Here is a 25,850-nt window from a genome sequence, read left to right as displayed (position 1 = left end):
CTTAATTTTAAGAGTCTGATCTGGCACTTCCACAATTTGCACTGAATTCAGTGAGAGTTTTGCCTGAGTAAAGTGTCCAAGATGAACTGCCAAGTGTTTAAATATTTAGGTGTAGAACCAATATTGCCTCCCCAAGATAACATGCTCCTGTACAAGCTTTTTGCACGTTCTTGAAAAATGTAGTAATTTGGTAAGTAACTAGTGCAATTCATGAGAGTTCTGAATCCTTTGTCACCACTCCTGAGCCTGCACCAGTGGACAAAACAGAGTAGGGTGGTTTAAGCACCTCTGGGAAGTGATGGATTTTAAAGCTCCCTATCTCATGCTATTAAGACACCTATGTCCATTTCGGAGGGAACAGTACTGTAGGGCTAACCAAACCGCTTGTTCATAGACTGAATATTGAAAACCACGGATTTCCAACTCTAGAATAGAGTACTATCCAGGCTTCTTCAGATAGTCAACTTTCAAAAAAAATATTCACCCTCCCCTGTCACCCAAGGAAACATATCAGAGAAACAAAGAACGTTTTCTGCTGCTCTCTCATATAGGGTATTTTTTTAAGAAGGGTAAATTGATTAAGGTGCACTACATTGTGCTGTTATACCAGCTAATTTCACACCTGAAACCTCTGCCAATCAAATACCTACATCCATAATGTGAACTTTATACAGAGGGACAGTTCTTCATGTCAAATGACCCTTGGTTATAAGTTCTTGTTTATTTTAGCCAATTGTCTTCCCTTTCTGACAGATAGGAAGAGCACTGAGAGATAAGAAAGCCACTTCAGTTCAGGAGTAAAGTGTTAGCAAATACTCCATAGATGGCATGGTTGATCCTTGAGATGTGTAACTTTTATACAGGAAAAAACTATACTAACCTCAGAGCCAAAAGGACCATATCTGTGACCAGCAGCATCTGGTTGTTCGGAGTAGAAAGCATAAACATAAGGCCTGAAAGAAAGATTTTGTTCAGAATAGTCTGCCTTCAAACACAAAAGAAGAAGAAATTGCCAGGTCATGCTAAGTCAGCCTTTCAACTATTGTTTGCCGTATGTAAAAAATTGTTGCTCAGATGTTTTTGAAAGCATGATTAAGCAATTAGTTGCCCCAGAACTTCATTAGATATCAGAACACATGCAGGGAAGCACATAGGGCACAGTTGGAGGAAGCTCACTCTCCCTTAGTTCCGTAAGAAGGAGAGATCACGGTACCAGCTCACATGGGCTATGCAGTCTGCAGCATGTGAGAACTTGTGTAATAAAAAACACAATTAAGATCTTGACATTTTCCCAAGCCTCAGGGTGCAGCTTCTGTATTTACCACTGCCTAGAAGTTTATTAAGCCACATTAGACTAAGTAGCATAAAACGGCCAACATTAATCCATGTAATTAAATGTTCCCCAATAATCAAAGGACATTCGCATCAGAGGTTTTTTGAGGAGGATTGAAACACTGCTGGTTAAAAGCTAAGAGCTACAAAGAACAGTAATACTGAATGCTGGCAAGAAGAATAATTTTTAACACTAACATTCCATCCATTTCTGCAGCTCCAGCTACTTTTAAAGAGAAGATAAGTTAGCAGTTTACAAAAAAGAACACTACATGAATTACCTTTCATTGTCTGGTAGGGTTAGCCACTGCAGTATTGTTAATATTCTGCGTTCATGGGGGATGACGCTAGACCACGAAAGAAAAATAGGGTTAGTTATTGTTGTGTACAGAGAAGATAATCATTAGCTATACCATGAGCTGCATCCAACACCATAATCAGGACCTATCATGGACAAGCCAAATATTCTTTTTTGCTCATTAAACATTCAAATTTCATTCCCATTTTCCAACTCAAGTTACTGCAAATCTCCTGCAACTCCATGTATTATACTGAAAAGATAGTCCAATTAACCTCTATTTCTCATTTGAGCCACCACTCTCAAGGAAATGGTTCATTTGTTTACTATCCTATGTAACAGTGGATAAGGACCCATTCCTGCAAACTTTTATTCATGTGAGTAGTCCTTGTTCATAACGGTAGTTCTACTGAAGTCAACGTATTGCCAGCCTAAGTAAGGACTACTCACATTAATAGCATTTACATGATCTGCTCCCACTACTACTGGGACTTTTCAGCTTGGAAAAGAGAGGAGTAAAGGGGATATGATAGCAGTCTATAAAATCATGACTGGTGTGGAGAAACTAAATAAGGAAGGGTTATTTACTCCTTCTCTGAACACAAGGACTAGGGGTCACCAAATGAAATTAATAGGCAGCAGGTTTAAAAACAAATAAACGGAAGTATTTCTTCCCACAATGCATAGTCAACCTGTGGAACTCCTTGCCAGAGGATGTTGTGAAAGCCAAGACTATTACAGCTCAAAAAAGAACTAGATAAGTTCATGGAGGATAGGTCCATCAATGGCTGTTAGCCAGAATGGGGAGTGATGTGTCCCTAGCCTCTGTTTGCCAGAAGTTCATTTCCCTCTGAAGCATCTGGCTTGACCACTGTGGGAAGACAGAATACTGGGCTAGACAGACCTTTAGTCTGACCCAGGGTGGCCATTCTTATGAAGTTATTAGAAAGGCTCACATTGACTTTAGTGGGAACTGAATCAGGGCTTAAATTGGTATGAACCATTTATCCCTTAGATATGTACCCCCTTGGGGTTCAGAGAGCATGGCCCTTTAAATCTTTTTCCCTGAGGGGGGAAGCGCTGATTGTTCCAGAAGGAGGAAGTGCTGTTGGCGGGAGGTGGAGCAGAGAAGGGGAGAGCAAGTGTGTGTGTCTCTGGACATAAAGGACTGCAGCAAGCAGGCCCTCACAGAGTGAAGCAGCCAAGAACCTGCCTGAAGCCTGGGAAGGACAAAGCGGCCGGTCAGGGAAACCCCAGGACAGGAGCCGAGGGGGAGCACTGTGTTGGGGAGGAATCGCCCGAGGAGGACAACAGACCGGAGCTGGATCCAGTATCGCTGCTGCCCAGAGCTGTCTGAGGCCGTGAGTACTGGGGCTTGTGACTTTGCATTGGTAATAAAGAGGGAGGTGGTTAGCTAGGTAAATGAGGAGGTGGTCACTCTGTGTGGCTTTGCAGAGAGCGGCAGAAGGCGGCACTGGAGGGGTTTGTTGGGGCAAGTTTACTGGCGCCAAATATGATCAGGAGCACCTAAGACTCACCACTGGACTGGAACTTTGCCCAGGACTCTTGAACTCTGTGCAGACACATTGCTTGGCACCTGCCCTTTCAGACTGTGCTATCACTGGGCCTATGGGGACTTGTGTTGAATGCAACCCTGTTTTACTGCTCCCCCTATAATTCCCCATGTTGCTTTTCCCCCTCTCATCCCTCTGTGAATAAATATTTCCCTTTCCTATATTCATTGTACTCTTCTGGTGTGTGCATGTTCACTCTGGGGGGTTTGGAACAGGTGCCCTGGGGTAGAAGGGACTTTCCCTGCTGCATTCCTACATGCGCTGCCTGCAGAGCAGAGTCCACCTTGGCCACAAGGGCACTAAAGTTACAGATGCATTTAGAATGCCGTCATTCAATCAGCACCATGACGCTCACAATTTTGAAACTCTTATTCTGCTAAAACCTCCTTAAGAATACTGAGACTTCCCAGTTGGATAGCGAGACTAATATCTACTAGAAGAAGAATTTTTAAATAGAGTTGTTAATCTTTAAAATGTCTCATCTTTTTGTATTCAAAGACAAAAAGCTATATGAAACTGGAGTTAAGATGTATATTGGTAATTTAAGGGTATAAACATTAGAGAGATGTAATTTATCACAAAAACAAGCATTACAAATCTTAACTCTGAATTTCTTGGATTAAGTTTAAAAGAAGTCCCAACATTCTAAGGTATGGAAATGCACAGTTCAGACACCCAAACAGCCATAACTGTGCACGGTGTCACTACAGGGCAATGATCACACAATTAGGTTACACAATTATGCACTAGTCATAATCTGGAACCACAGACACTAACTGTTAAAGCAGCATTTCTCTTTTTGGCTCATGGTTTCACTACACGGCTGTCCCCCTATGCTGTCGAAGTCCACAATAGGTGATTGAATTCTCTGTAGTACAACACTCAGCAGCTTCTCCTGTACAAGTAAATTGCAGTTACGAAGAATGGAGAGGGGGAAAAAATTACCATTAATCCTAATGGTAATTTTTCCTCAAATTCCTCAAAATATAGTGAGTTTATCTATATGGCAAGTTTGAAGAGTCTGCATCCTCCATTATGTAAATCATTTCGGAATAATAAAGGGTTTGCTAAATTTCTTAAGGGATGACTTACAAATTCTCAAACAACAAAGTTAATTCTCGACCCAGAAGTGCACACGCTATAATTCTGGGGAGCATACACACTCTTCAGACATAGTGGCTGAATGTCTACTTCCAGAATTATTTCAAGTTTGCATTTTTAATTATGAAACCACACAATAGATTCAAAATAATGAGAATTACTTAAAATCATTAGTCACCCTGCCCAGTGTGACTATTTAGTGGTAGCATATTTTCCTAACAGACAAGGAAAATAAGTGAGGTCCCTTGCTCCTAAACCAGCAAGTTAGAACTCATGCAGATTGGGGTGGGGGCATGGCAGAGGGAGCTCCTGTCTATCACAGACATTTTCATAGCTGTCACAGATCTAAGGGGTCTCATTCTTTCTTAAGAGTAGGCCCTGCAGCCTCACCACCTCAGAGACTAAACCTCTAAGCTTCGGCACTCCTGCTTCACACCATGAGCTCTGCCCAACACCACCTGAGAAACTCCTAGACCTTATCCACACTGCCACTTTACAGTGCTGAAACTGTCTCACTAAGGGGTGTGAACCCCACCCCCAAATGCGATGCAAGTTTCAGCACTGTAAAGTCGCAGTGTAGACAGTGCACCAGCGCTGGGAGCCGCACTCCCAGCACTGGTAGCTACTCCCCTCATGGGGGTGGCTTTTTACAGCGCTAGGAGAGCTCTCCCCCAACACTGGTGCCACAACGTTGGTAATGAAGACATACCCCTAGTCAGAGACTTTTACTCTCTTCAGGGACACAGGCACCTCAGCAAGTATTTGCAGTTACACCAGGCAGCCTTTCCAAAACAAAGCAGAGTTTATGAGTCAACTGGAACACAGCACTGGAAGTCCTTAGCACAGAGAAGCATAGTTCATCTGGCGACACCAGAGCAATCTGTCAGCCATGCTGCTATGGACTCCATTTCAATCTCTGTGTCCCTTTGTCTGCCCAAGGTGACAGCAGTCCAGCCTTTCCCAAAGGTCAACTCTTTATACCCTGCCTGTCACCTCTCAGACCTTTGTTCTCGAGCTGGCCTCTGTTCAGCTTTCCTGCTGAGAGGTTGGGAGAAAACCTCCTTCCTCTTGGTTGTTGATTGCTAGATGTCAATGTACTGTCCACCAGGGATTTCCATGGTCTTCCCAGATTTTCCATTGACATTGGTGAGCCTCAGCCAATCCTTTAATGACGCAGTAAGTCCACCACAGACATCTGGGCAACACACACACTTCATGCCTCCTGCACTGCCCCAAGAGCAGATTTAACCCAGTAGCCCCCACTGGGTAGGAATGCAAAATACAGAGGGAAACTGAAGCACATATAGGATTCATAAAAAAAATGACAGAAAATTCCCATTTCATCAAAATAGCACATATCACTGTGATATTCAAAATTAAAGAGCACAATTCTGGTGGAAGCCTTTAATCAAAAAATGGGAAAGATCCATTTAATATTTCAATCTGAACATAGTCTGCTTTCTTCCAGCAAGGAGTTCCACAACAGGACCTCTGCTGCCAAAGTTTGGCAGAAGAAAGAAAACGGGGTGATCTCACTTCACACTAGTAATTCTTCAAAGCTCAGAAATGATACTTATCCAGCCATTTTCAGATAGAAAGATGGCTGGCTGAATGCGGGATTAGGCAGTAAACAAGAAAAACAGCAGCGAGCCTCAGAATGGTCTTCTGGATTGGAGCAAGGGGAAGAGGATATTTTATCCAAAACATGAAACAATTTGTCTTTTAAAAATGACTGTCCATTTGAGGGGGAAATTTCTGAATTAGTTAGGCTGCACTGCTGGCACATTTTCATTATGCCAAAATGCTGTAAGTGCTTGGAGGGCAGAAGAGGCTCCTATAAACACCTATCACATCCAAGAGTTAAAAGAATATGTTGCTGATAAGGCCTGGTCTACACTTTAAAAAGTTAGATTGACATAGCTATGGCATTCAGGGGTGTGAAAGATGTACACAGCTGAGTCCATTAGCTCTGCCAACTTAACCCCTGCTGTAGACGCAGCGAGGTTGACAAGACTACTTCCTTTGACCTAGCTATGGGAAAGTGGAATTCCTACAGCAACCAGGAGGGAGGGGAGAACTACACAACAGGCATTTAGAGAGATAAAACTACAGTACCATAGCTGTGTCACTGTAGCGCCCATAGTCTAGACATGGAGTGAGACTAAGCTGCCAGATAATTATATTGCTCAACTTTAGCTGAATGTTAACAACACAACCACACTTATTTTCAACTCAGGAGCCCTGCACAAAGAGGTCTTCAAGATCTGGACCAAGGTAAATATTGCATTGTAATATATTATTTAACAAAATTATAAAGAAACCACAGTGGGAGGCGGGAAGTGGGGTGGGAGGGGTTAAAAAAAAAAGGCAGTTTTCTTTAACTGGGAAGATATTGAATGTTTAGAGCCAGGGAAACTAATGAACATTTACTTACACCAAATTAAGTCTGAATTATTTGCTACAGGTCTCCAGAAATAAAGGTCACTTACACAGACCAGAAGAATGTCCCAGCTTTCACCCCTTGCTTGGTAGCAGTAATCCATATCTAATGAGGAAAATATAAAAGGATTATAATAGTACTCAAGTCTTGATTTAAAAAGGGAAATTAAAGCAAACTTTTTCAAAACATGTTTTCCTACCATAAACAAGAAAGTAAAGTGTAGCCTTTAGAATCCCATCTCATATTTGAGCATTTGTAAGAAGACATGCTGTTCTATACAGATTTTGGGGAAGTGAATTATTGTTTAGTCAGCCATGCTGAGGTATGCAGTGTTATAGCCAAGTGATCCCAGGATATGAGAGAGTGTGTTAGAAAGGTAATATCTTTTATTGGACCAACTTCTGTTGGAGAGAGAGAGAGAGAGAGAGACAAGCTTTTGAGCTTACAGAGCTCCTCTTCAGGTCTGGGAATTATGAAGAAGAGCTCTATGTAAGCTCAAATTGCTTGTCTCTCTCACCAACAGAAGTTGGTCCAATAAAAGATATTACCTCACCCACCTTTTCCTGCAGCTATGTGGAGGGTCAGATTACACTTTTCTTCCATTTCACCTTAAATCTCCATTATTACTCTAACAGGAAGTGATGTAGCTGTGTGACCTACATGAAGCATTTCTAGCCATTGTAGCCATCAAAGGACAGCAATATCCCATCTTGGCCTCTTTCTGATCAAAACTAGGAGAACACTAATTTAGCAAACTTCTGTCAAAAATGTGTTACTCAAACTAGATACCTGCTTGGAAGATTTATTTATTAATATACCAACCAACCACACTTTGGCTGAACAAGAAATAGTTCCCAATGGCCATGTATTAGAAAATACCTTTCTTAACTCTGAACCTTCTGTGTCAATATATGTTCATCCTGATCTTAAAGATGGTTGCCCGTGCATGAATTATTCCACAGCCACATCCTGCGTTTTCTGCACACATCTTACTTTAGTCTTAACTGAACTAATTTAATGAAGTGTTGAAGTGCTATGACAATGGAGATTTTTATATTGGAGACTACTGTTAAACATTTAACCTAGGTATATTGTTGTTCTCATTACACAATGATATTAATAAGCAGCTTCACTCCTCCTTTCAATTCATTTTTCTCCCCTTGAAAAGCTCCATAGTTGATGCCTGCACCCACAATGCCTCCAAACCTTATTTCTCATTTTTTTTTCTTTACTGTTTATTTACAGTCCAAAGCAAGTGGTTATACCTGCCTATTGTTGGCCAGAAAATAAAGATCAAGTCCTCCAACAGTAGCTAAAAGTTTTTTTTACCAAACCTAACTATGATTACTGCTGAATCTAACCATGACCTTGTCTATTTCTAGGTAGTGATTCTAAGCACATGCACCAAGAGAGACGCCCTCCTTCTGACCAAGTAGCTTTGACAGACTAATGATTAAGACTGGCACACTTTGGCAAGGCATCCTGCATATTAGCTGAGAGGTTGATAGTTGGTTTTAATTCTGATCCTCTGCCCAGCTTCTTTACAAAAGTCCTGCTGAATTGCTTGGAATAGGAGACTTAATGCACAAGACCTGTCTACTTTTCAGTGTTATGCTCACGTGAAGCCTGGTTCTGAAAACCCTGTGTGTGAGAGACGCCCACTGAAGTCCATGGGACTTCTACATTTAACAGCCTTACAGGACCGAGTTTAAGATGTGACAAGAGACAACCCAGCAGAGTTAAATCGTCTACATTATAACTGTTCTGTGAATAGATACAAAGGTAGCAGGGGCAGTGGCAGTACAAGCTTCCCCACACTGTACTCGAGCAACCTGTCCTATCACGGAGAAACTAGTTCTGCCTCCATGCCTACCTAACATTGCAGTCTCACCAATTATATTGGTATTGGAACATGGACTCAGTAGATCTGAAATTAGTCCAACTCCTCCTCAAACAACGAGCACTCAGAAGTCATTAAAGACGAACTACCTATACAGTCAATATTTGAACTGACTCCTTATGGAAAGGGAAGAGGGTCTCAATCAGTTTCTTATCCTTGGCAGACTACCGTCACGACGTTGTAACATAAATTTAGCTCTGTGCTACACCGACAATAAAATATTATAGGATCATCTGAAAAACTACTTTGGTTTATTTTTTGTAGAACTAAAAGGAAAAAGCTTTCTGTCATGCAATTTCATGCCCAGATCCACAACAACAAAAAGTTGGATGCAATATTTCAGGGCATCTGAAGGGGAGATTGCATGGTCATCATATAGATGCGGAGTTTAATATTAAACACCAAACCAAGTTTAGTATTGAAGCAGACATATTAGACTGAATTCATTGCCCTGAAAGAACAGGATATAATTTCCCCTCCCCCCCCCCCAATGGATAACATAATATAATTAAATGGACATTACAAATGATTTTATCCTAAATGCCAATTGACAACAAAAATAAGGCAGACATCCTATCCCTCCCTCCCTCCCTCCAGAACAGCAAGAGTTGAGGACGAAGCATAAGGGTTATCTTTGAACGTCCTCCCTTGCTGGTTCGTGTCACAACTTTAAAGTTATATAAACCTCAAAGTTCCTGTAATGTACCTATAAATTTAAATGTATTTTACAATCCTCTCTGGCTAGCATGTTTGTTCAGGTCAGTTATCCCAAAGTTTGCTGTGTTTGGTTTTGCAAGGTCAGCACCATTTGTGAGTTTAAGTCATTTATTTGCTATATGTAAATACATCAGTTTTAGCTGCTAGTGGAAACCATATTATGTAACATGCATGTACCTTATATCACACCACACCACAGCCTGTATTGCAAACTATAGTAGGTCTACAATATTAAAGTGCCCTACTAGCACAGAGGGGAGAGGAACAACATTCCAACATTATCCAGTATTCCCTATTACTGTATATCACAAGAATTAGAGTATGTTTAAATTTCTCCAGTGCAGAAAAGTCTGTTGTATTAAGGACCCAAATATTCAGCTCTAGTGCAACAGCCAGGACCCAAATCCAGCTGAGAAGATAATATGACACTGTAAACATGCAAAATACTTTAATGCCTTTAAATACCTCTGAATTAAATACCTCTTTTCCTTTTATTAAGAGGTAGACACAAAGAGGTTACGCGACTTGTTCAACGTTACACAAGATATCAGTGGCAGCACCCAGGAACAGAACCTAGGAGCCCTCAGAACTCCCGGTCTCCTGGTCAAACTGCTAGACAACACTTCCTTTGTGTACGTACATTATTACAAGGAAAATCAGTTGGCATGGCTCCTGGACTAGATTGTGAAAGCCAGCAAAGCGCAACATCTATCTACTTTTAATCTCTTGTGGAAAAATAAGTTCCAAATCGCTTCATAAAGCTTGCCCAGTATTTGTTGCATTATGAAAGAACAAGCAGAGGCAAATCCTAGGCCAAGGCCAATATAAAGTAAATGCACTGCATTTTGGCTCTTGTGGGATCACTGTGCAAACACTTCTTCTGCAGGCTGGCCAAGGAGGGAAATTCTGGTCAGAAGCAGAGGTACTGTATACACCATCTGTGGTTGAGGAGAGGCAAAGCCTGGGTGGGAAATCCCTTTCTCATTAAGAAACGGGCTGCGAGGGGTGGGGGGATATTGCGCAGTAACTTACAGGGTTTCTGAAGTAAATAAATGCATTCAAATTTGGTACAACTATGTAGAATTAAAACCAGAGCTGTTTCATATGTATCTACTACCAAAAGGTAAAATATACATTAACCCCTTCCCTACCATGCACCCTTTATCTGACTGAGATAATTATGTGACTAAGAGTAGTTTAGCACAATTGCCCTCTGGCACAGTCAGATGTTTTTGGTGCCAGAAAGCTAATACCTAGTAATTGGCTGAGACAGGGTCAGACAAACAGGGTGGATTTGCCAATGTAAAGCCAAAAAAAGTTGCTTATGGAATTAAATTCTTATGGATATCCATTTTCCCCCTATTGACCATGAAGTAACAGGAAAATATTTTAAACGATTGACAGTCCTTTTAAAATAGAAAGGCTGGATGCAGCTTCCTGCAGATCCCCATCTCTCTCCTTTTATCAATACTGTTCCTAGGTTGGTTGCAAGAGACTATTTGAGTCAACTATGATCTCTTTATTCCCTCAGGGAATATTCCAGCTGCCTCCATACTCCCAGTCCCTGCTAGCCTGAGCTTGATCCTTTGATAGCCAATACAACATATTCCTATTAAACAGGCAAATCTGATTTGTTTCAAAAATAGAGATTGCTTAGATGTAGGAAGTGCTATATACCCCTGAAACTGACATTTCTAATCTGTGTAGTACTTGAGCCTAATGTCTAGGGAATATAAACATAGCATTAAGACACAACATGTATTTCAGTGACTCATTAATATACAGCAGCTAAGAGTAAGGAGGCGGTTTAGGAACATGATGTTCCTTTTGGAGCCTCAGCTGGCCAGCAGCACAGTTCAGGGCTTCTCACCAGGCCCTTTTGAACTCTTACTTCAAGTTAAAAACACACAACCCAAGAATTGTTAAATGCTTCCAGTCTCAATTTAAAGTGAAAGTAAAACGTCAGAAAAAGCCAGCCAGCCATGACACAGGGGACAAATCCAGGCTAATGGCCAGAAACGCTACAAAAAAGAGCCTATGCGGTGTACTGCGTTTTTTAATACAGCCATGATTTAAAAGTTAGTGGACAAAAAGTTGGAAAAATACAATGCCTTTTTTGGAAGAAAGCATGGGCCTACTGATTCCTTCACTGCAGGATAAATGGTATTCACCCATTTGAGTTTACGCTTGAAAAACAGGAAGTTTAAAAACTTCTACAAATCAGATTTGGCATTGAATGAAGATTTTGAGCTTCATTAAAAAAAGATCAGTGCTGTACACTGAAAATGAAGCTTTTAAGATTATAAATCATCCAGAAGGGTTTATCCTCTCCCAAGAGAGGCTCCAAAACAGTGGCAAATTTCTCTGGCCCATGACAAAATCCTGCCATCGGTCCTGGAGATCCAGCACACTTTTCATTTTTATTACCCATTTCTATTCGATTTTTTAGACAACTTATTCCTGTAGTGTAGCAGACGCATTGGTTGACGAGGGAAGGGACTGGTCTACTGACAAGGCTATGTGTGATTTTCATGGTTGATAGACCATATAAACTATTCTACACAAGAAAAATACACCATCTGACCAGTATTTTCAACAATGAGTATGGCTTTGATTACTGGTTAAGAGACATTTTAGATTTGTTCTTATGGTTAGACTAGAGGTCAAAACACTGAGAAGGGAACTGCGAGCATCAAGAATCAGTTTTTTAGTTCCTCCTTTGAGACCGCTGGCCCAGATGCCCACTATTTCTATGTGGATATCAGCTAGGGGTAAAACAGATTTTATTTGCACACAGATGGTACCATGTGCCACCTTTTTAATAAATAATAATAATAATAATAAAATCTTGTTTTCAGTACTCTGAGAACTAGTTGCTGAATTCACATGATCAGGTTTTAAATGCTACTTACTGTATGCCCTGAAGTATTTACAAAAACTTGCATAGTTTTTCTTTTTTACATGCCCTCAAGTTACCTTCCGATAAATACTCCCTTGGAAATAAGAGACGAGTTATCTGCTAAATCCCACTGATTTCACAGGGTGATCTGTGTGTGTTCCCATGAGATGCTGATCTCTAATGTGAACTTTTTAATGATAATTATTACACAATCATCCAAAGGCTGCATTGAGCCAATTCTCTACCCTACCATTCCAGCCAGAATAGGTTATTTCTGAACCATACACAATTCAAGTCACCCTGCCCCATAATGCCATAATCTAAAGCATGTAATGCTCAGGAAGCTTGCCCTGACATACATATTTAGTTTTTCTTTATCTTATTCCTAATTTCACTCTACCACCTTGAACAATTCAGCTCCCTCATTGAGTTTTACGTCCACCGGATATTTAGAGAATGCAGTAGGCTGACTCTGGGTGGGAGCAGGACTAAGCTATAGAATACTTTTTACTTATATAGAGTTGTAGAATATCTTTCCTCAGCAACACCTTTCTCCATTTGTATTTTGCTGGCTGCTCTCTAAATTTCCTTGAATTTGCTAAAAAGATTAAACTCTGAGGTATCCAAAACTGTATTTGATATTCTGGTGACCTCACCAGTGGCAGGCAGAAAGGGTCCCTTCCGCCCTGCTTATGTAATGCCTTTGTACATGTAGATTAAGAGTCATTTGGGTTATTTTGGCCATCTTATTTTCACCCTCTCCACTGCTGGGTCTCTGTCAGGGTTACTGCTTTCACAAGCCTCTCCTCCCTCATTGAGTATCTGTGGTTTGGGGTTTTCCCTCCCTTATATATTAACTTGCATTTTTCCAGTTAGGCTTTCAATTTATTTTATTTTATTCATGCTTTTTTTTTTTTTTTTAAAACTTCTCTAGACCAATCACATTATTTCAGTGTCCACTGCAGCGCTTTGAAGCGCTAAGTGTAGTCAAAGCGCCAGCGCTGGGAGAGAGCTCTCCCAGCGCTGTCCGTACTCCACCTCCCTGTGGGGAATAACGTACAGCGCTGGGAGCCGCGCTCCCAGCGCTGGGGCTTTGACCACACTGGCGCTTTGCAGCGCCGCAATTTGCAGCGCTGGAGAGGGTGTGTTTTCACACCCTGCTGCAGCACTGCAAATTTGCAAGTGTAGCCATGGCTTGAGAGTTTAACTCAGTCAGGACATTAGTTGTTCCATAACTCCCCCATAATCATGTCACTACCATTTCTCACGGCCCTGTGTTTAGACTCGAGTCTTCAGCCACTTTTTATTGCCAGTAACAATATTCTGGGACACATTTGCAAGAACTAGCCGGTATATCCCACTCGACACAGCAGGTGATGTGGCATCTACAGTGCTAAGTCAATCTACAGCACTTAAGTGGTCTTTCATATTCAAACACTGTATGAAGCCAGGCCCTGTCTTTTACATTTTTCCCATTTTGGAATAAAAAAAAAGTGGTGGCAAATATTTATATGGCACCTAATTCTCATTGAATTTCAATGCAAAATAACTGCTTTGAGGGCCCTTTGAAAACTACAGCCTTACTGCTGAAGAACTATTGGCCCAGGGTAAAGGTCCAAGGCTAGTTTAAAATTCAAGATCCGATGTTTTTCTTGGGAGATATGATCTTGTTCAACTGGCGCATGAATTAATTCAGGGAAGTGTTATGCAGGAGGTCAGAGTAGGTGATGATAACTGTCCCTTTGGTCTTAACATTCGTAGAATGTGTGTGTGAGATGTTACGTTTTGTCAGTCACTCACACACACACACACACACACACACCCTCTTGTAGTGTATTGAGGACTGGGTTGGACTTGCAAATCATCACTTTTAAAGTTGGGGGAGGGGTTTCCTGGTCCTGCTCACAGGCCAGAGGGCTCTGTAGAAAAGTGTGAAAGCAGAGCCAGTCTGAAATAAAAAGAACATGCGTACTTGTGGCACCTTAGAGACGAACAAATTTATTTGAGCATAAGCTTTCGTGGGTTACAGCCCACTTCTTCAGCTCAAATAAATTTGTTAGTCTCTAAAGGTGCCACAAGTACTCCTGTTCTTTTTGCAGATACAGACTAACACGACTGCTAATCTGAAATAAAAGTCCATTTAAAGGTAAGCAAGATCAGTTTTGTCTCACTGCCTTAGGGAGCAGCCTGTTCACTCTCTCTCTGATTCTGGGGTCTTGTGTATTATCGTTCTGAATTCTAAGAAATAAAAGTAGCACTGTGTTATACTCTTGTTGGAAGGTTGTATGTTTTTATCTAATTCTGTGTGTGTGTGTGTGTGTGTGTGTGTTTATAACAGAACTAAAACCTGACAAACTTGTAATGTGTAAATTAAAGGGAAACACTATAAAAATCATAGAACTGTATGGCCAGAAGGGACATCGAGAGATTTAGTCCAAGGATACTCAGACCTCAGTAGTTCAGGAGCAAAAGTTGCTATCAACATTCCCAAGAGAGTCACAATAGTGTAAATTCATTATTTCATTTATTATTTTATACACATACACATATAGACACACAATATTATTCTCACAGAAAAATGACTGACCAAGTGTTATTTTGGAACATAGTACCCCGAGTGGTTAATAATTAAATCACACAGTGTTTTAATATCACATGCTGCAAAGAGCCACAGGAGACACATTAAAAAGCCACATGTGGCTCACGAGCCTCAGTCTTAGTATCACTTTTCTAGTCCATTCCCCTACACTGAGGCAGAATTACATATACTTTGGACATGCGCCACACTCTGAAAATATACTGATTTGAGTTAAACTGTGCTGCCTAAAACAAGATATTTCTAACTACATCTAGTTCATACTTATCAGCAAGAGCCATGTTGCATAATCAATGGTTTTACTATTCTGAAAAGCGAGAGCCAACTCAAAAGTTACATTAAAATGACAGAAGCTGGGCCAGATGTCAGGAGATTAGGTTAAAATTGTTCACAGATGTACTTTTATTGCTACTATTATTGGCTGTATTCCAAAGCAGAGGAGGGGAAAAAAAAGTCTGAAACTTACTGGTTGACCTCCCCACCATCTGTGATTGAATTTCTCTCGCCCTCGAAGACTGAAGCTGGCATCAAATACAGGGTCATACATTGAATTGCCAACAATTCCATGTGATTCAGGATAGAGTCCCTTTGTGCAAAAGTAGATTAATTAGTGAACCTTTAGTACATGTAAAATGCAGTTGTGCAGAGTTATCCACAAATACCAGTAAATTCTTTAAGAAAGGAAACTGGGTATGCCTGTAATCTTCACCTGAATTAAGAGATTTTAGTTTTAAGATAAAAATATGTCTAGTACCTTAGATATTCATTAAAGCAGTATGAGATAATTTGCATACCCTGATCTTGTCTTAAAGCATAGGTACTTCAGCAGTTAGCTACATTAAAGTTTTTTCATACTGGGTGAAATACATTTTTGCCATTTAAGTAAGAAAATAAGTAATAGAAAGATCTTTTAAAGTAGTACTTTCAGTTCATCTTTGTAAAATATTCTGGTGACAGTCAGTGATCCTTTGGTGACAATAATTAATAAATAAATAATATAGTTAGCATTTAAATTTCATCATGTTTTACCTTCAGATTGCTTAGCAAGTGTAACTTATTCCTGAGCACTCCTGACAGATGAGTAAGTATTATTCCTAGCATAAAAAAGAAGGACCTGAGGCAAGTCAGCTAAATGACTTGCATCCAAAGCCACAGTGGGAATTAATGCCAAAGTTGTCATTAGCACACAGGAGTTCCTGGTTCATAGCCCTGCACTCAGACCAGGGCTATTATCAAATATGTGGGCCAGATAATAAGCTGGTGTAAATGTGCATCGTTCCACTGACTTAATTTCAGTGGGAAAAACACCACCACCACCACCAGATTTACATCAACTGAGGGTCTGTTCTTGTGATTTATTTCCATAAGAACTGTAAGCTGTAGTTACAGAATAGGAGTACGAATCACTTCATTACAGGAGCGGACAGGAAAAAAAAAGCAGCAGGCTATAATAAATGCTTTGCATTTATACTGCATACTTTATCTAAGAATCTTAAAGTACTTTGATGCTTCCCCCACTCCATTTGAAAAAAGAAAATTAAATACAAAAAAGTTACTGACCACGTTAACCAGTTTTTATTAAAAAAATTCCTCCCTCACAATTCCCAAGTTTGTAAGTGATGTGCAAGTCCTTTTAATTATATTCAAGAAATCCCCCTCAAAGACTTACAGTAGCCAGGGTGTACAAGTTAGGGAAGGTTTTTGTAGGATATACAGGTCTCATATAGGGAGAATGTGTTCCACAAGATCCTGAAAGTACAACAGAAAATACAAGTATTAAAAAGTGGGACTATCATACACTGAAGGCAGAAAGATAGGAAGACCTTTGCTTAATTAACAAATACCAAGAAACATGTTTGAACCTATTTAAACAAACACGACTCTATGGCTTAAGCACAGAGTCCAAAATGCTAAAGCACATGTCTTAAATAGACACGCATGGCCTAAAACATGACACCACTTTCTCTCATACAAAAAGATGGAGAAATAGTTTGGCTATAGATGTATAAAACTAGGTAGATTGAAAGAAAGAAGTGCTTCCCTTTTAATTAGTCCTTCAGATCATTTTCACTCCAAATTTGCCCATTTTAGCAGTAAAGTAACTCCAGAAAATTCATGCTAGTTTCAGGTGACAAACACACGGTATTAATCAGTCTGAAACCATAATTCCAGAGTTGTCACAGGGAAATTTTCACCAGACTTGCTATTCACATACAGTAGTGTATACAGTTGCTGCTACACGTGTTGAATTCAAGATCAGGTTTGTTTAGCTAACAAAACAAAAAACAAAAAAACTGCACCTGTTCTGGGAGACTCTCCCAAAAAAACAATGCATTTCTGCCATTCTTATATTATTGTTCTGCACTGCTCCAGCCTGTCTCTTTCAGGCCTAATCAAATTGCGCACCATTTAAGCCAATGGGACTTTTGCCATTTGACTTCATTGGGAATAAGAATAGGCCTTTAGATTGTTAGACCTTTGGGCCAGAAAGCCAGCTGTGTTTGATGCAGCTCTTCTACTGCCCAACACCTTGTTGGTTTATGGTGCTATATAAACAATGAAAACAATATGAGAACAAGAGATTGCCCTGTTTGTTTGTTCTAATAAAACAGATTTACTTACTTAGTTTTTCAATGTTGGGCATGACCTTACTCCCTTTCTTCATGTATGATGCACGGAAGCCATCGACAGAGAAGATGATCAAAGGAGGGCGAACAAAACTGAAACAGAGTATGTTAACATACCAAGAGTTGAAAGGAGTATTTCAAAAACTAACTGAATGAGCATACGAAATAGACTAATGAGAGCTTTAAATACTACAACAGTTAGAAGTCTATAAATTTTAGAGTTAGTAGATCAGTATAGTTAGTAATATTTATATTTCAGTAACACCCAGAAGCCCAAAATCAGGCTCACGATCCTATTGTGCTGGTACTATAAAGGCCCATAAAAGACAAGGTCCCTGTCCAGAAGAGCTTTCAATCTAAGAAGGTAAGTTATGTACAAAGGGTTGGATAAGAGGAATATGGTCAAATACATACATTTTTACACACATATAATTGCAATTAGAAGAAAAAAAAAGAAAAAAAAACACACAGACCACAAGCACAAATCTTTTCTGTTTTTGTAAAGAGCAAGGGTCACAGGACATTTAATGTCCACATACAGCCATAGGCGGCGAGTTATATGGGCCCGTGGTGCCCGGGCTCCATCAATGTTCAGGAATGTGGGCCCAGCTCCACCTATGTTTGGGTTATATTTTCAGAGCCATCCCGTCTATAGGACAGACTGGGACAACCACTCCAAGCCCCATGCTTTGGGGGGCCCCCCGCGCTTCTGGGAGACACAGGGTTCAGGGCGGCCTGGAGGGTTAGCGGGGGGCTTGGCAGCAGCAAGCAACCCAGCCCCAGAACACTCCACCCCACCGCTTCCCACCCCCACTCCACCCCTTCCCCCCATTCCACTCCTTCCCCAAAGCTTCCACCCCCACCCTGCCTCTTTCCGGCTTCCACCCCCTCCCCCAAGCAATGCCAGGAGCTGGCAGGGCGAGCTGGGGCCAAATTGCTCAATGCTGCTGGTGCCCGGCCTCCCGCTAATCCCCCAGGCTGCCCTGGACCCCACGTCCCCTGAAGCATGGGGCCTAGAGCAGTTGCCCAGGTCCATCCTATGGATGGGACAGCTCTGCTTGGACCTGTTCTGGCTGGGCACCACCAAAAATTTTACAAACCTGGCGCCCATGCAATACAGCATGCAAGAGAGACCAGCTGCTCTAACACGGTAAAGAAGAGGAGTACTCATTTTGTTATTCTTTTGTAGAACAAAGAGCCACATTGCTACTCTTGAGATGCAAGCACAGCCAGGATGTATAAGTATCCCAAAGCTAATGCAGAGGCAGGGAGAGCAACTTCTTCAAACGTGGGTGCCCAATATTAGGTATCCACAGTGAACTCATTCTTAGGTACCTAAAGTCTTAAGCTCCCATAGCTCTCACTTAAATAAATAGGAGCTGTGGATGCTCGGTATTTCTGTGAAAGAGCCCCCTTATTTAGATAGCTACATCTAAATTTAGACCTCGATTCAGCAAGTTACCTAAGCACATGCTTACTTTTAAACATGTGAAAAGTCCAGGGATGCCAGAACAGGGGTCCATCCCTCTCATATTATACTGGCCAGAAGGAGGAGCGACAGAAGGAGAGGGTAGGGCCTCAGAGAGAAGGGGCAGCATGGGGGCAGGGCCACAGTTCGGGCGCCGGTGGCCCCCACACTTTTAGGGACTTTCCGCTGTGCCTGAAACAGTCCCATTGGGCTCAATGAGACTACACACATGCTTAAAACTATTCACATGCTTAAATATCTTGCTGAATCATGGTCTAAATCAGTTAAGTTTCAGAATCTAATCATAAGCGTGGGAACTACGGGTGCGGGGGGTGCTGCAGGTTTTACGCAGGGCCCCATGCTCAGGGTCCTGGCTGTAGGCCCCTTCGCCCCTCTTCAAGTCCCCTGTCCCAGAACCACAGCCCTGCTCCTGGTCCCAGCTCTGGGAGGGGAGAGAGTGAAGTAAAAAGTTTGGGGACACCAGCTTTACAGTTTCACTGGCTTTCAGCACCACTGAAACTTATTTGTTTTTAAATACCGTATAAGACAGGTAACTTTGGATGTAATGTTTAAAGAAAATTGGCCTGAAGGGTGCTCGTATCAGGTCTGATCCAATGCTTATTGAAGTCAAAGGAAAGACTTCCACTAAATTAATTGGGTATTGGTTCAGATGCATACATAAGTAAGTGAAGTGGGAAAGTTTATCAACCTATAGCCAGTGGCTACGATTTAGTCAGCTCTTTTAACACGTCTTCCCCACAACTTCAAAATAAAATGCACTTACCCAGCTGGGCATTCAGGAGATTTTATCTCTTCACAGTCATCATCCACCCAGTGAGTCTCTCCTACATGGAAAGGAATGTCATCATTTTTTAGAACAATTGTCAATACAGTTACAAATTGTACCAGACTACCAAAAAAAACCCACCCACATGCCACAAAACAGGTCATACTGTCATACTTTGTGAGCAACATGTTTTTACGCCCATTGCTCTCCTAGGCAATAGTATGAATGTGCTGATTACATACCAATGTTCAACAAGAACATCGGAAGTACAAATTAGCATCTGTTTAAAGCATGACTTACAATCTGAGTAAAGGGATTTCCTCTTGATCCTATGTGCAAGTTTTCACATGGTTTGAACATTTGAAAGTTTTAGAGCACAAAAGCAGCAACCAGTATGAACGTATAATGCTAACAAATTTAGTTTCATAGTCTAGCTGGAACTGATCCCCTTTTGAACACTGCATGACCACAGTATTAGGTTGTGGAGTCAATTATTTTCCACTACATTTTTTGCTACTGTTTCCACTGCACACTCATTGCGATCTGGGACATACTTTGTACTGTTACAGGACAGAAGAAAGTCTGATCATCAGACACTGCTACTTGCTTTATGACATTGGTGTTATTAAAAGGAATTGTACTTCCTCAATTTAAAAAAAAAAAAAAAAAAAGCAGATGCATAGAACACAATTTTGAACAGCGGCAATCCCAACTGGCCCTGATAAGGGAGAGCAAGAGAGACAGAGGAACTCAAGAAGAAGGAGATCTTGGCATAGGCAAGAGATGTGAAGTATTTGTTTGAGTGGAATAAGAATTAAAATCAGAGGGGTAGGTGTGTTAGTCTGGATCTGTAAAAAGCAACAACGAGTCCTGTGGCACCTTATAGACTAACAGATGTATTGGAGCATAAGCTTTCGTGGGTGAATACCCACTTTGTCAGGCGCATGTAACAGAAATTTCCAGAGGCAGGTATAAGTATGCAGGCGAGAATCAGGCTGGAGATAACGAGGTTAGTTCAATCAGGGAGGGTGAGGCCCTTTTCTAGCAGTTGAGATGTGAACACCAAGGGAGGAGAAACTGCTTTTGTAGTTGGCTAGCCTCCCTTGGTGTTCGTCTAACAAAGTAGGTATTCACCCACGAAAGCTCATGCTCCAATACATCTGTTAGTCTATAAGGTGCCACAGGACTCTGTTGCTTTTTACAATAATTAGAGTGTCACATTTAATAGTAAAAGAAAAGTAAATTTGTAACCAATAATATGGAGATGCTGTCCTTATGGAAAGGTCACTCCTGTAACGGTGCCATGGTCACAGAGCTCTTTTGTTATTGGCTGGCTAAATGAAGACTATGGTCTATGTACATTAAAACAAGAGATGGCTTTAACTACTTGTTCTGTCCTATCTTTCTAAGGAAAGGCACCTCAAAAGGCAGGAACTGGGAACTACACCCAGCATTTAACCACAATTAATCTGCTAGGGTTTCTTCAGAGTTGGGAAGAATGCAATCTGCTAAAACTTGCTGGAGGAGGCATATTTAGTTTTCCTTCCCCACTGCATAACTGGAGATGAGGAAGTAGTCTCTGCACTCAGTTACGCTGGTATGTATCTGAACTATCCTCCTCGCCTTCCGAACGTATGGAGTTGCTTGGCAGAAATGAAGGGGAGAAGAAAACGAAGATTCCAAAGAAAAACCCTTTTCTGAAAGTGAGTAGTTGGGGAGGCTAAGCATCAACTGAGATTGATCTCTGGGTAAAGTCTATTGAATCATGCAGAAGCGTATTGAAGCAAGGCCAGAAGACCCACTCAGATAGAGGAGGTAGACCTACACAAGGCAGGATATGTTCCAACAGGATCAAGATTACTATGGAAATGGGGGAAGGGATAGCTTTATGGGAGAAGGGATGGTTCAGTGGTTTGAGCATTGGCCTGCTAAACCCAGAGTTGTGAGTTTAATCCTTGAGAGGGCCACCTAGGGATCCACGGCAAAAATCAGTACTTCATCCTTCTAGTAAAGGCAGGGGGCTGGACTCAATGACCTTTCAAGGTCCCTTCCAGCTCTACGAGATAGGTATATCTCCACATATTTATATTTAAGCCTTCACAGCCCACTCACCACCCTACTGTGGTAATGATTATTGAAGCTATTTCCATTAAAAACAGAGTTACCTGTAATTAAGAGAACACAAAGAGACCATCTAATCCTGGGTGTACCTACTCTAGGTAGCCATGTGTTCCTATCACCCTTCCCTTGTCCTCACACCATGTATCTCTTGCATCTTGTCTTACATCAAAATATAAGTACTTCAGGACAGAGACTCTTATGGTTTGGGTTTTGGTTTGTTTTAAATGGAACACCCCGCAAAGCTAAGCTGTGGTCCTTATTGAGGCTATGAAACAGTACTGTATTTATCATAATACAATTGAGCACATCTAAACTATTTGTTTTTGTTTAACAATACACCGCAAAAGGTGTTTTAGAATCCACTCAGCCTGTCAGTATCACTTCCAACTGACACAAAGCATTCCCACCATCACCAAATCCGAAACACACTGCTTCCACAGAACTGAGAGCACCTGTGAGCCTAGGGCACAAGAAACTAGAACTGCCCCCTCATCCCCAAAAGAACAGAAAATGAAATGTGTATGGTGTGGGGGAGTGGCAGGATGGAGGCGCTTTCACAAAAAAAATACTTGGCATTACCCACAGGGCTGGCCTCTATCAGTTCAGGATAGATAAAAGTGACAGAAATATGTACCTTTGCATACAGCTTGATAATTAGTACAACAGTCTCCTCTGGTCAAGCAGTCTTCAGAGCAATGACAGGCATTCTCTTCATTCCTTGCCTCTCCACAGCGATCTTTGGTACATTCCCAGCCTCGAGCTAAAATATTCACACGGTAAGTGAAAACATTAAAGAAGATATTTTTTAAAAGGGTCCATAGCACTCAGTTGACCATCTCAGTGAAGTTAGCCCAATCATTACCGTTGGCTTTGGAAGTCTGATCTGCACAGTGTTTGAAATCGATAGGTTGACTATAAACAAAAGAAGATGTGAGCCATAGACGAGTGTGAAGTTTTGAGTGCTTCCCCATTCACAAGCAGGGAGTTTTCTTACTCTCTGATCCGGTCATTTAAGCCACTTTCCAAACTTAATACCAGCAAAAGCATCGCTAAAATATTGTTAAGGAACTTCTCTCCCCTTCTCCACTAACCCCCGAACGAAGGATATGGTGAGGGATCTGGAGCATAAGTTATGAATATTAACACGTCTAACATACACCACCCCCAGGCCCACCACACACACTACTAGTAGCTTTAGGAATCCACTATATTCAATGACCATTACGTCTATGGAGGGACATAAAAGGGAGCAACATGGCATGCAATTGGGGCTTTTACTCATGCCAAGCTCCTCAACACATGAGATACGAAGATGGAAGGAGCCCCTTTATCAAAGCTTATTGCAGGGGTCGGCAACCTTTCAGAAGTGGTGTGCCAAGTCTTCATTTATTCACTTTCGTTTAAGGTTTCGCGTGCCAGTAATACATTTTAACGTTTTTAGAAGGTCTCTCTCTACAAGTCTATATATTATATAGCTAAACTATTGTCGTATGTAAAGTAAACAAGGTTTTCAAAATGTTTAAGAAACTTCATTTAAAATTAAATTAAAATGCTGATCTTACGCCGCCGACCCGCTCGGCCCACTGCCAGCCTGGGGTTCCATTCTCCTAGGCTGGCAGCAGGCTGAGCGGGGCCTGTGGCCGGGACCCCAGACGGCAAGGGGCCGGCAGCCAGAACCCCAGACCAACAGTGGCCTGAGCGGGACCGGCAGCCGGGACCCCAGACCGGCAGTGGCCTGAGCGGCTCAGCCCGCTGCTGGTCTGGGGTCCCGGCCCTGCCCACATAGAGTGGGCACCTACCTTCTCCCTGGTTTTAGCCCATTCTCTTCCTCTCTCTCTGCACGGAGCTGAGGGTGGGGGTACACTGAGCACAGGGCTGGGGATTGGGCTGTAGGGTCTGGCCAGGAGCTAGAATGAGGGAGGGGGCTCAGGGTTGGGGCAGGGTGTGGAGCGCTTACCTGGACAGCTCCCATTTGGTGTGAGGGGTACAGGTGGGAATGGGGGGTGAGGGGGGCAGGACCTACGTTTGGTGCTCAGGGTGGGGATGTGGGAATGCAAGAGTCAGGGCATGGGGTGTGGGGGAGCTGGGTATGTGTGGGGGGTGCCGGAGTCAGGGCTGGGGTTGTGGGGGGGTACAGAGGTCAGGGCAGGGGCCTGGAGGATGTGGGGGGTGCGGGACTCGGGGCAGAGGGCGGGGTGGGGGTTCAGGAGACAGGGCAGGGGGCTGGAGTCGTGGGGATGCTCCCAGCCCCCTGCCCTGAGTGGCTCACGGCAAGGGGCTGGAGGGGATATGCCCTAATTCCACCCTCCTTCCCCAAGGCCCCATCCCTGCCTCTTCTCCGGAGCAGCAAGCAAGCTGCGGTTCCAGCTCTGCTTCTCCACTCCCTCTCCAGGGGCATCAGCTGTTCGGCCGCAGGGAGGGAGAGGAGATGGGGCAGGAACCCAGCAAACTGGGGGAAGAGGAAGGGGAGAAGAGAGCTTGGCTGCTGGTGGAGGCTGCCCTGCAGCAGTAGCCGGCAGGACCAAGCTTCTGCCCCCTGTCCCCGCAGGAGAGAGCGGTGGCAGAGAAGAGTGGGCAGGGCCGGGCAGGATTTTTAATGGCACGCTGCTGGCAGCAGGCTGAGCGGGGCCGGTGGCCGGGACCCCGGCAAGCAGGAGCATGCCATTAAAAAACTCGGTTCACGTGCCGCCTTTGGCACGCATGCCGTAGGTTGCTGACCCCTGGCTTATTGGGTGAGAGTCTGTGCTGCACCCCAAAAAGGCACAGCACAAAACTTGCTGTCCAGGGCAAGGTGGATTATAAGTGACCTTTGCACCCTTCCAATCCCGGGGAGGCCATCCACATAATTAACAGTCCTGAAGGCCTGTCCCAGTTGAGCAGCACAGGCACCGACTCTGTGGGTGCTCCGGGGCTGGAGCACCCATGGGGACAAAATGGGGAGAGGACCTGCACAACATCTATGCACCAGTTAAGCCCTGACAGCATCAGTGGGATTTAACCAGCGCATTAACCTGCGTGGATCCTCTGCACAGGCATGAAACCCACAATATGAGAATGAACATTAGTTCCCTAAGTACTCACCATTATTAGGGAGAAAGACAACATCTCATAGTTACCACAGTTACTTCCTGTTCTAACTAGAGGAGAAAACTTTAGTATCTCCGTGTGCATAACTGTTCGTGTTTTTACGTGGGGCACTGCAGTAATACGATTTACTTTTTAGGTGGGATCTAATGTAAACAGAGGTGCAGGATGCTTCCTGGAAACCAAGGCCGAGGCAAAGAAAACCCAGTAACTGGGGAAGATACACGGACCAGTGCACAAATTAATGTAAGTAAGCAAGGACCACGCATGAGAAAGGCTGAATGTGTTCAAAGACGGGATGAGTAAGGCATGCCCTGACCGTTGTCATTAATCCATAGCCAGCTATAAGCAGAGTGTATAGATACAGAGGAGTACAGCTCTCATACCTGTCTTTAAACATAGTTCATCGAAGTCGAAGCAGCAACTGTTGTAGCTCTTGCACAGGTTGTCACAACGGCAGCCCGGGGGCTCAGCCTCTTGAAGCTCAAAGCATCTGCTTTTACAGGATCCAGAAGTACTGATCCAGGGGGAATCTGACAGGACTGTGTGGAATAAGAAACAGGGCAACATTTGTCAGGCCATCAATGGCTGGTGTGTGATTGCTTAAACTAGTGCTACTCTGAGTAATGAAACTACAGCTGCCCTGTTACAGCAGAGGGAGGTGAAGGGAAAGGGAAAGGAAAAGGAGAAGCACCTTGGGTGTTGACAGAAGCAAAAGTCTAATTAACTCAAAAAAAAAAAGTTCCTCTGTTGGTGGGGGGCGGGGGGGTAAGCAGCATGCTGTGATAATGTCCTGCAAAGAACTGCACCTGGCTTTAAGTCCATAATAATCAAGCAAATCATTAGCAGAAATAAAATCTCAGAGGCCCAGTTATGGGAGCTTCAAATACTTCCCAAAAACAGGCC

General features: G+C 42.6%; 1 protein-coding gene across 4 annotated transcripts in view; it reads right to left on the bottom strand.

The window, feature by feature from the left end:
* The window catches only part of ENPP2 (ectonucleotide pyrophosphatase/phosphodiesterase 2), a 101,709-nt gene that overhangs the window by 34,826 nt on the left and 41,033 nt on the right, over window positions 1-25,850 (bottom strand). For all 4 annotated transcript variants that reach the window (XM_045004711.1, XM_045004712.1, XM_045004713.1 and 1 more), the window contains exons 3-11: window positions 25,331-25,486; window positions 22,495-22,620; window positions 19,737-19,797; window positions 17,480-17,577; window positions 16,527-16,606; window positions 15,324-15,443; window positions 6,795-6,850; window positions 1,614-1,679; window positions 881-953 (exon numbers count right to left, since the gene is read on the bottom strand). In XM_045004711.1, coding sequence (XP_044860646.1) covers window positions 881-953; window positions 1,614-1,679; window positions 6,795-6,850; window positions 15,324-15,443; window positions 16,527-16,606; window positions 17,480-17,577; window positions 19,737-19,797; window positions 22,495-22,620; window positions 25,331-25,486 — 836 coding nt within the window. The remainder of the gene's footprint in view (window positions 1-880; window positions 954-1,613; window positions 1,680-6,794; window positions 6,851-15,323; window positions 15,444-16,526; window positions 16,607-17,479; window positions 17,578-19,736; window positions 19,798-22,494; window positions 22,621-25,330; window positions 25,487-25,850) is intronic.

The sequence above is a fragment of the Mauremys mutica genome, chromosome 2, assembly GCF_020497125.1.
Source record: "Mauremys mutica isolate MM-2020 ecotype Southern chromosome 2, ASM2049712v1, whole genome shotgun sequence".
NCBI lineage: Eukaryota > Metazoa > Chordata > Testudines > Geoemydidae > Mauremys > Mauremys mutica.
This window is presented reverse-complemented; position numbering and strand designations above follow the sequence as displayed.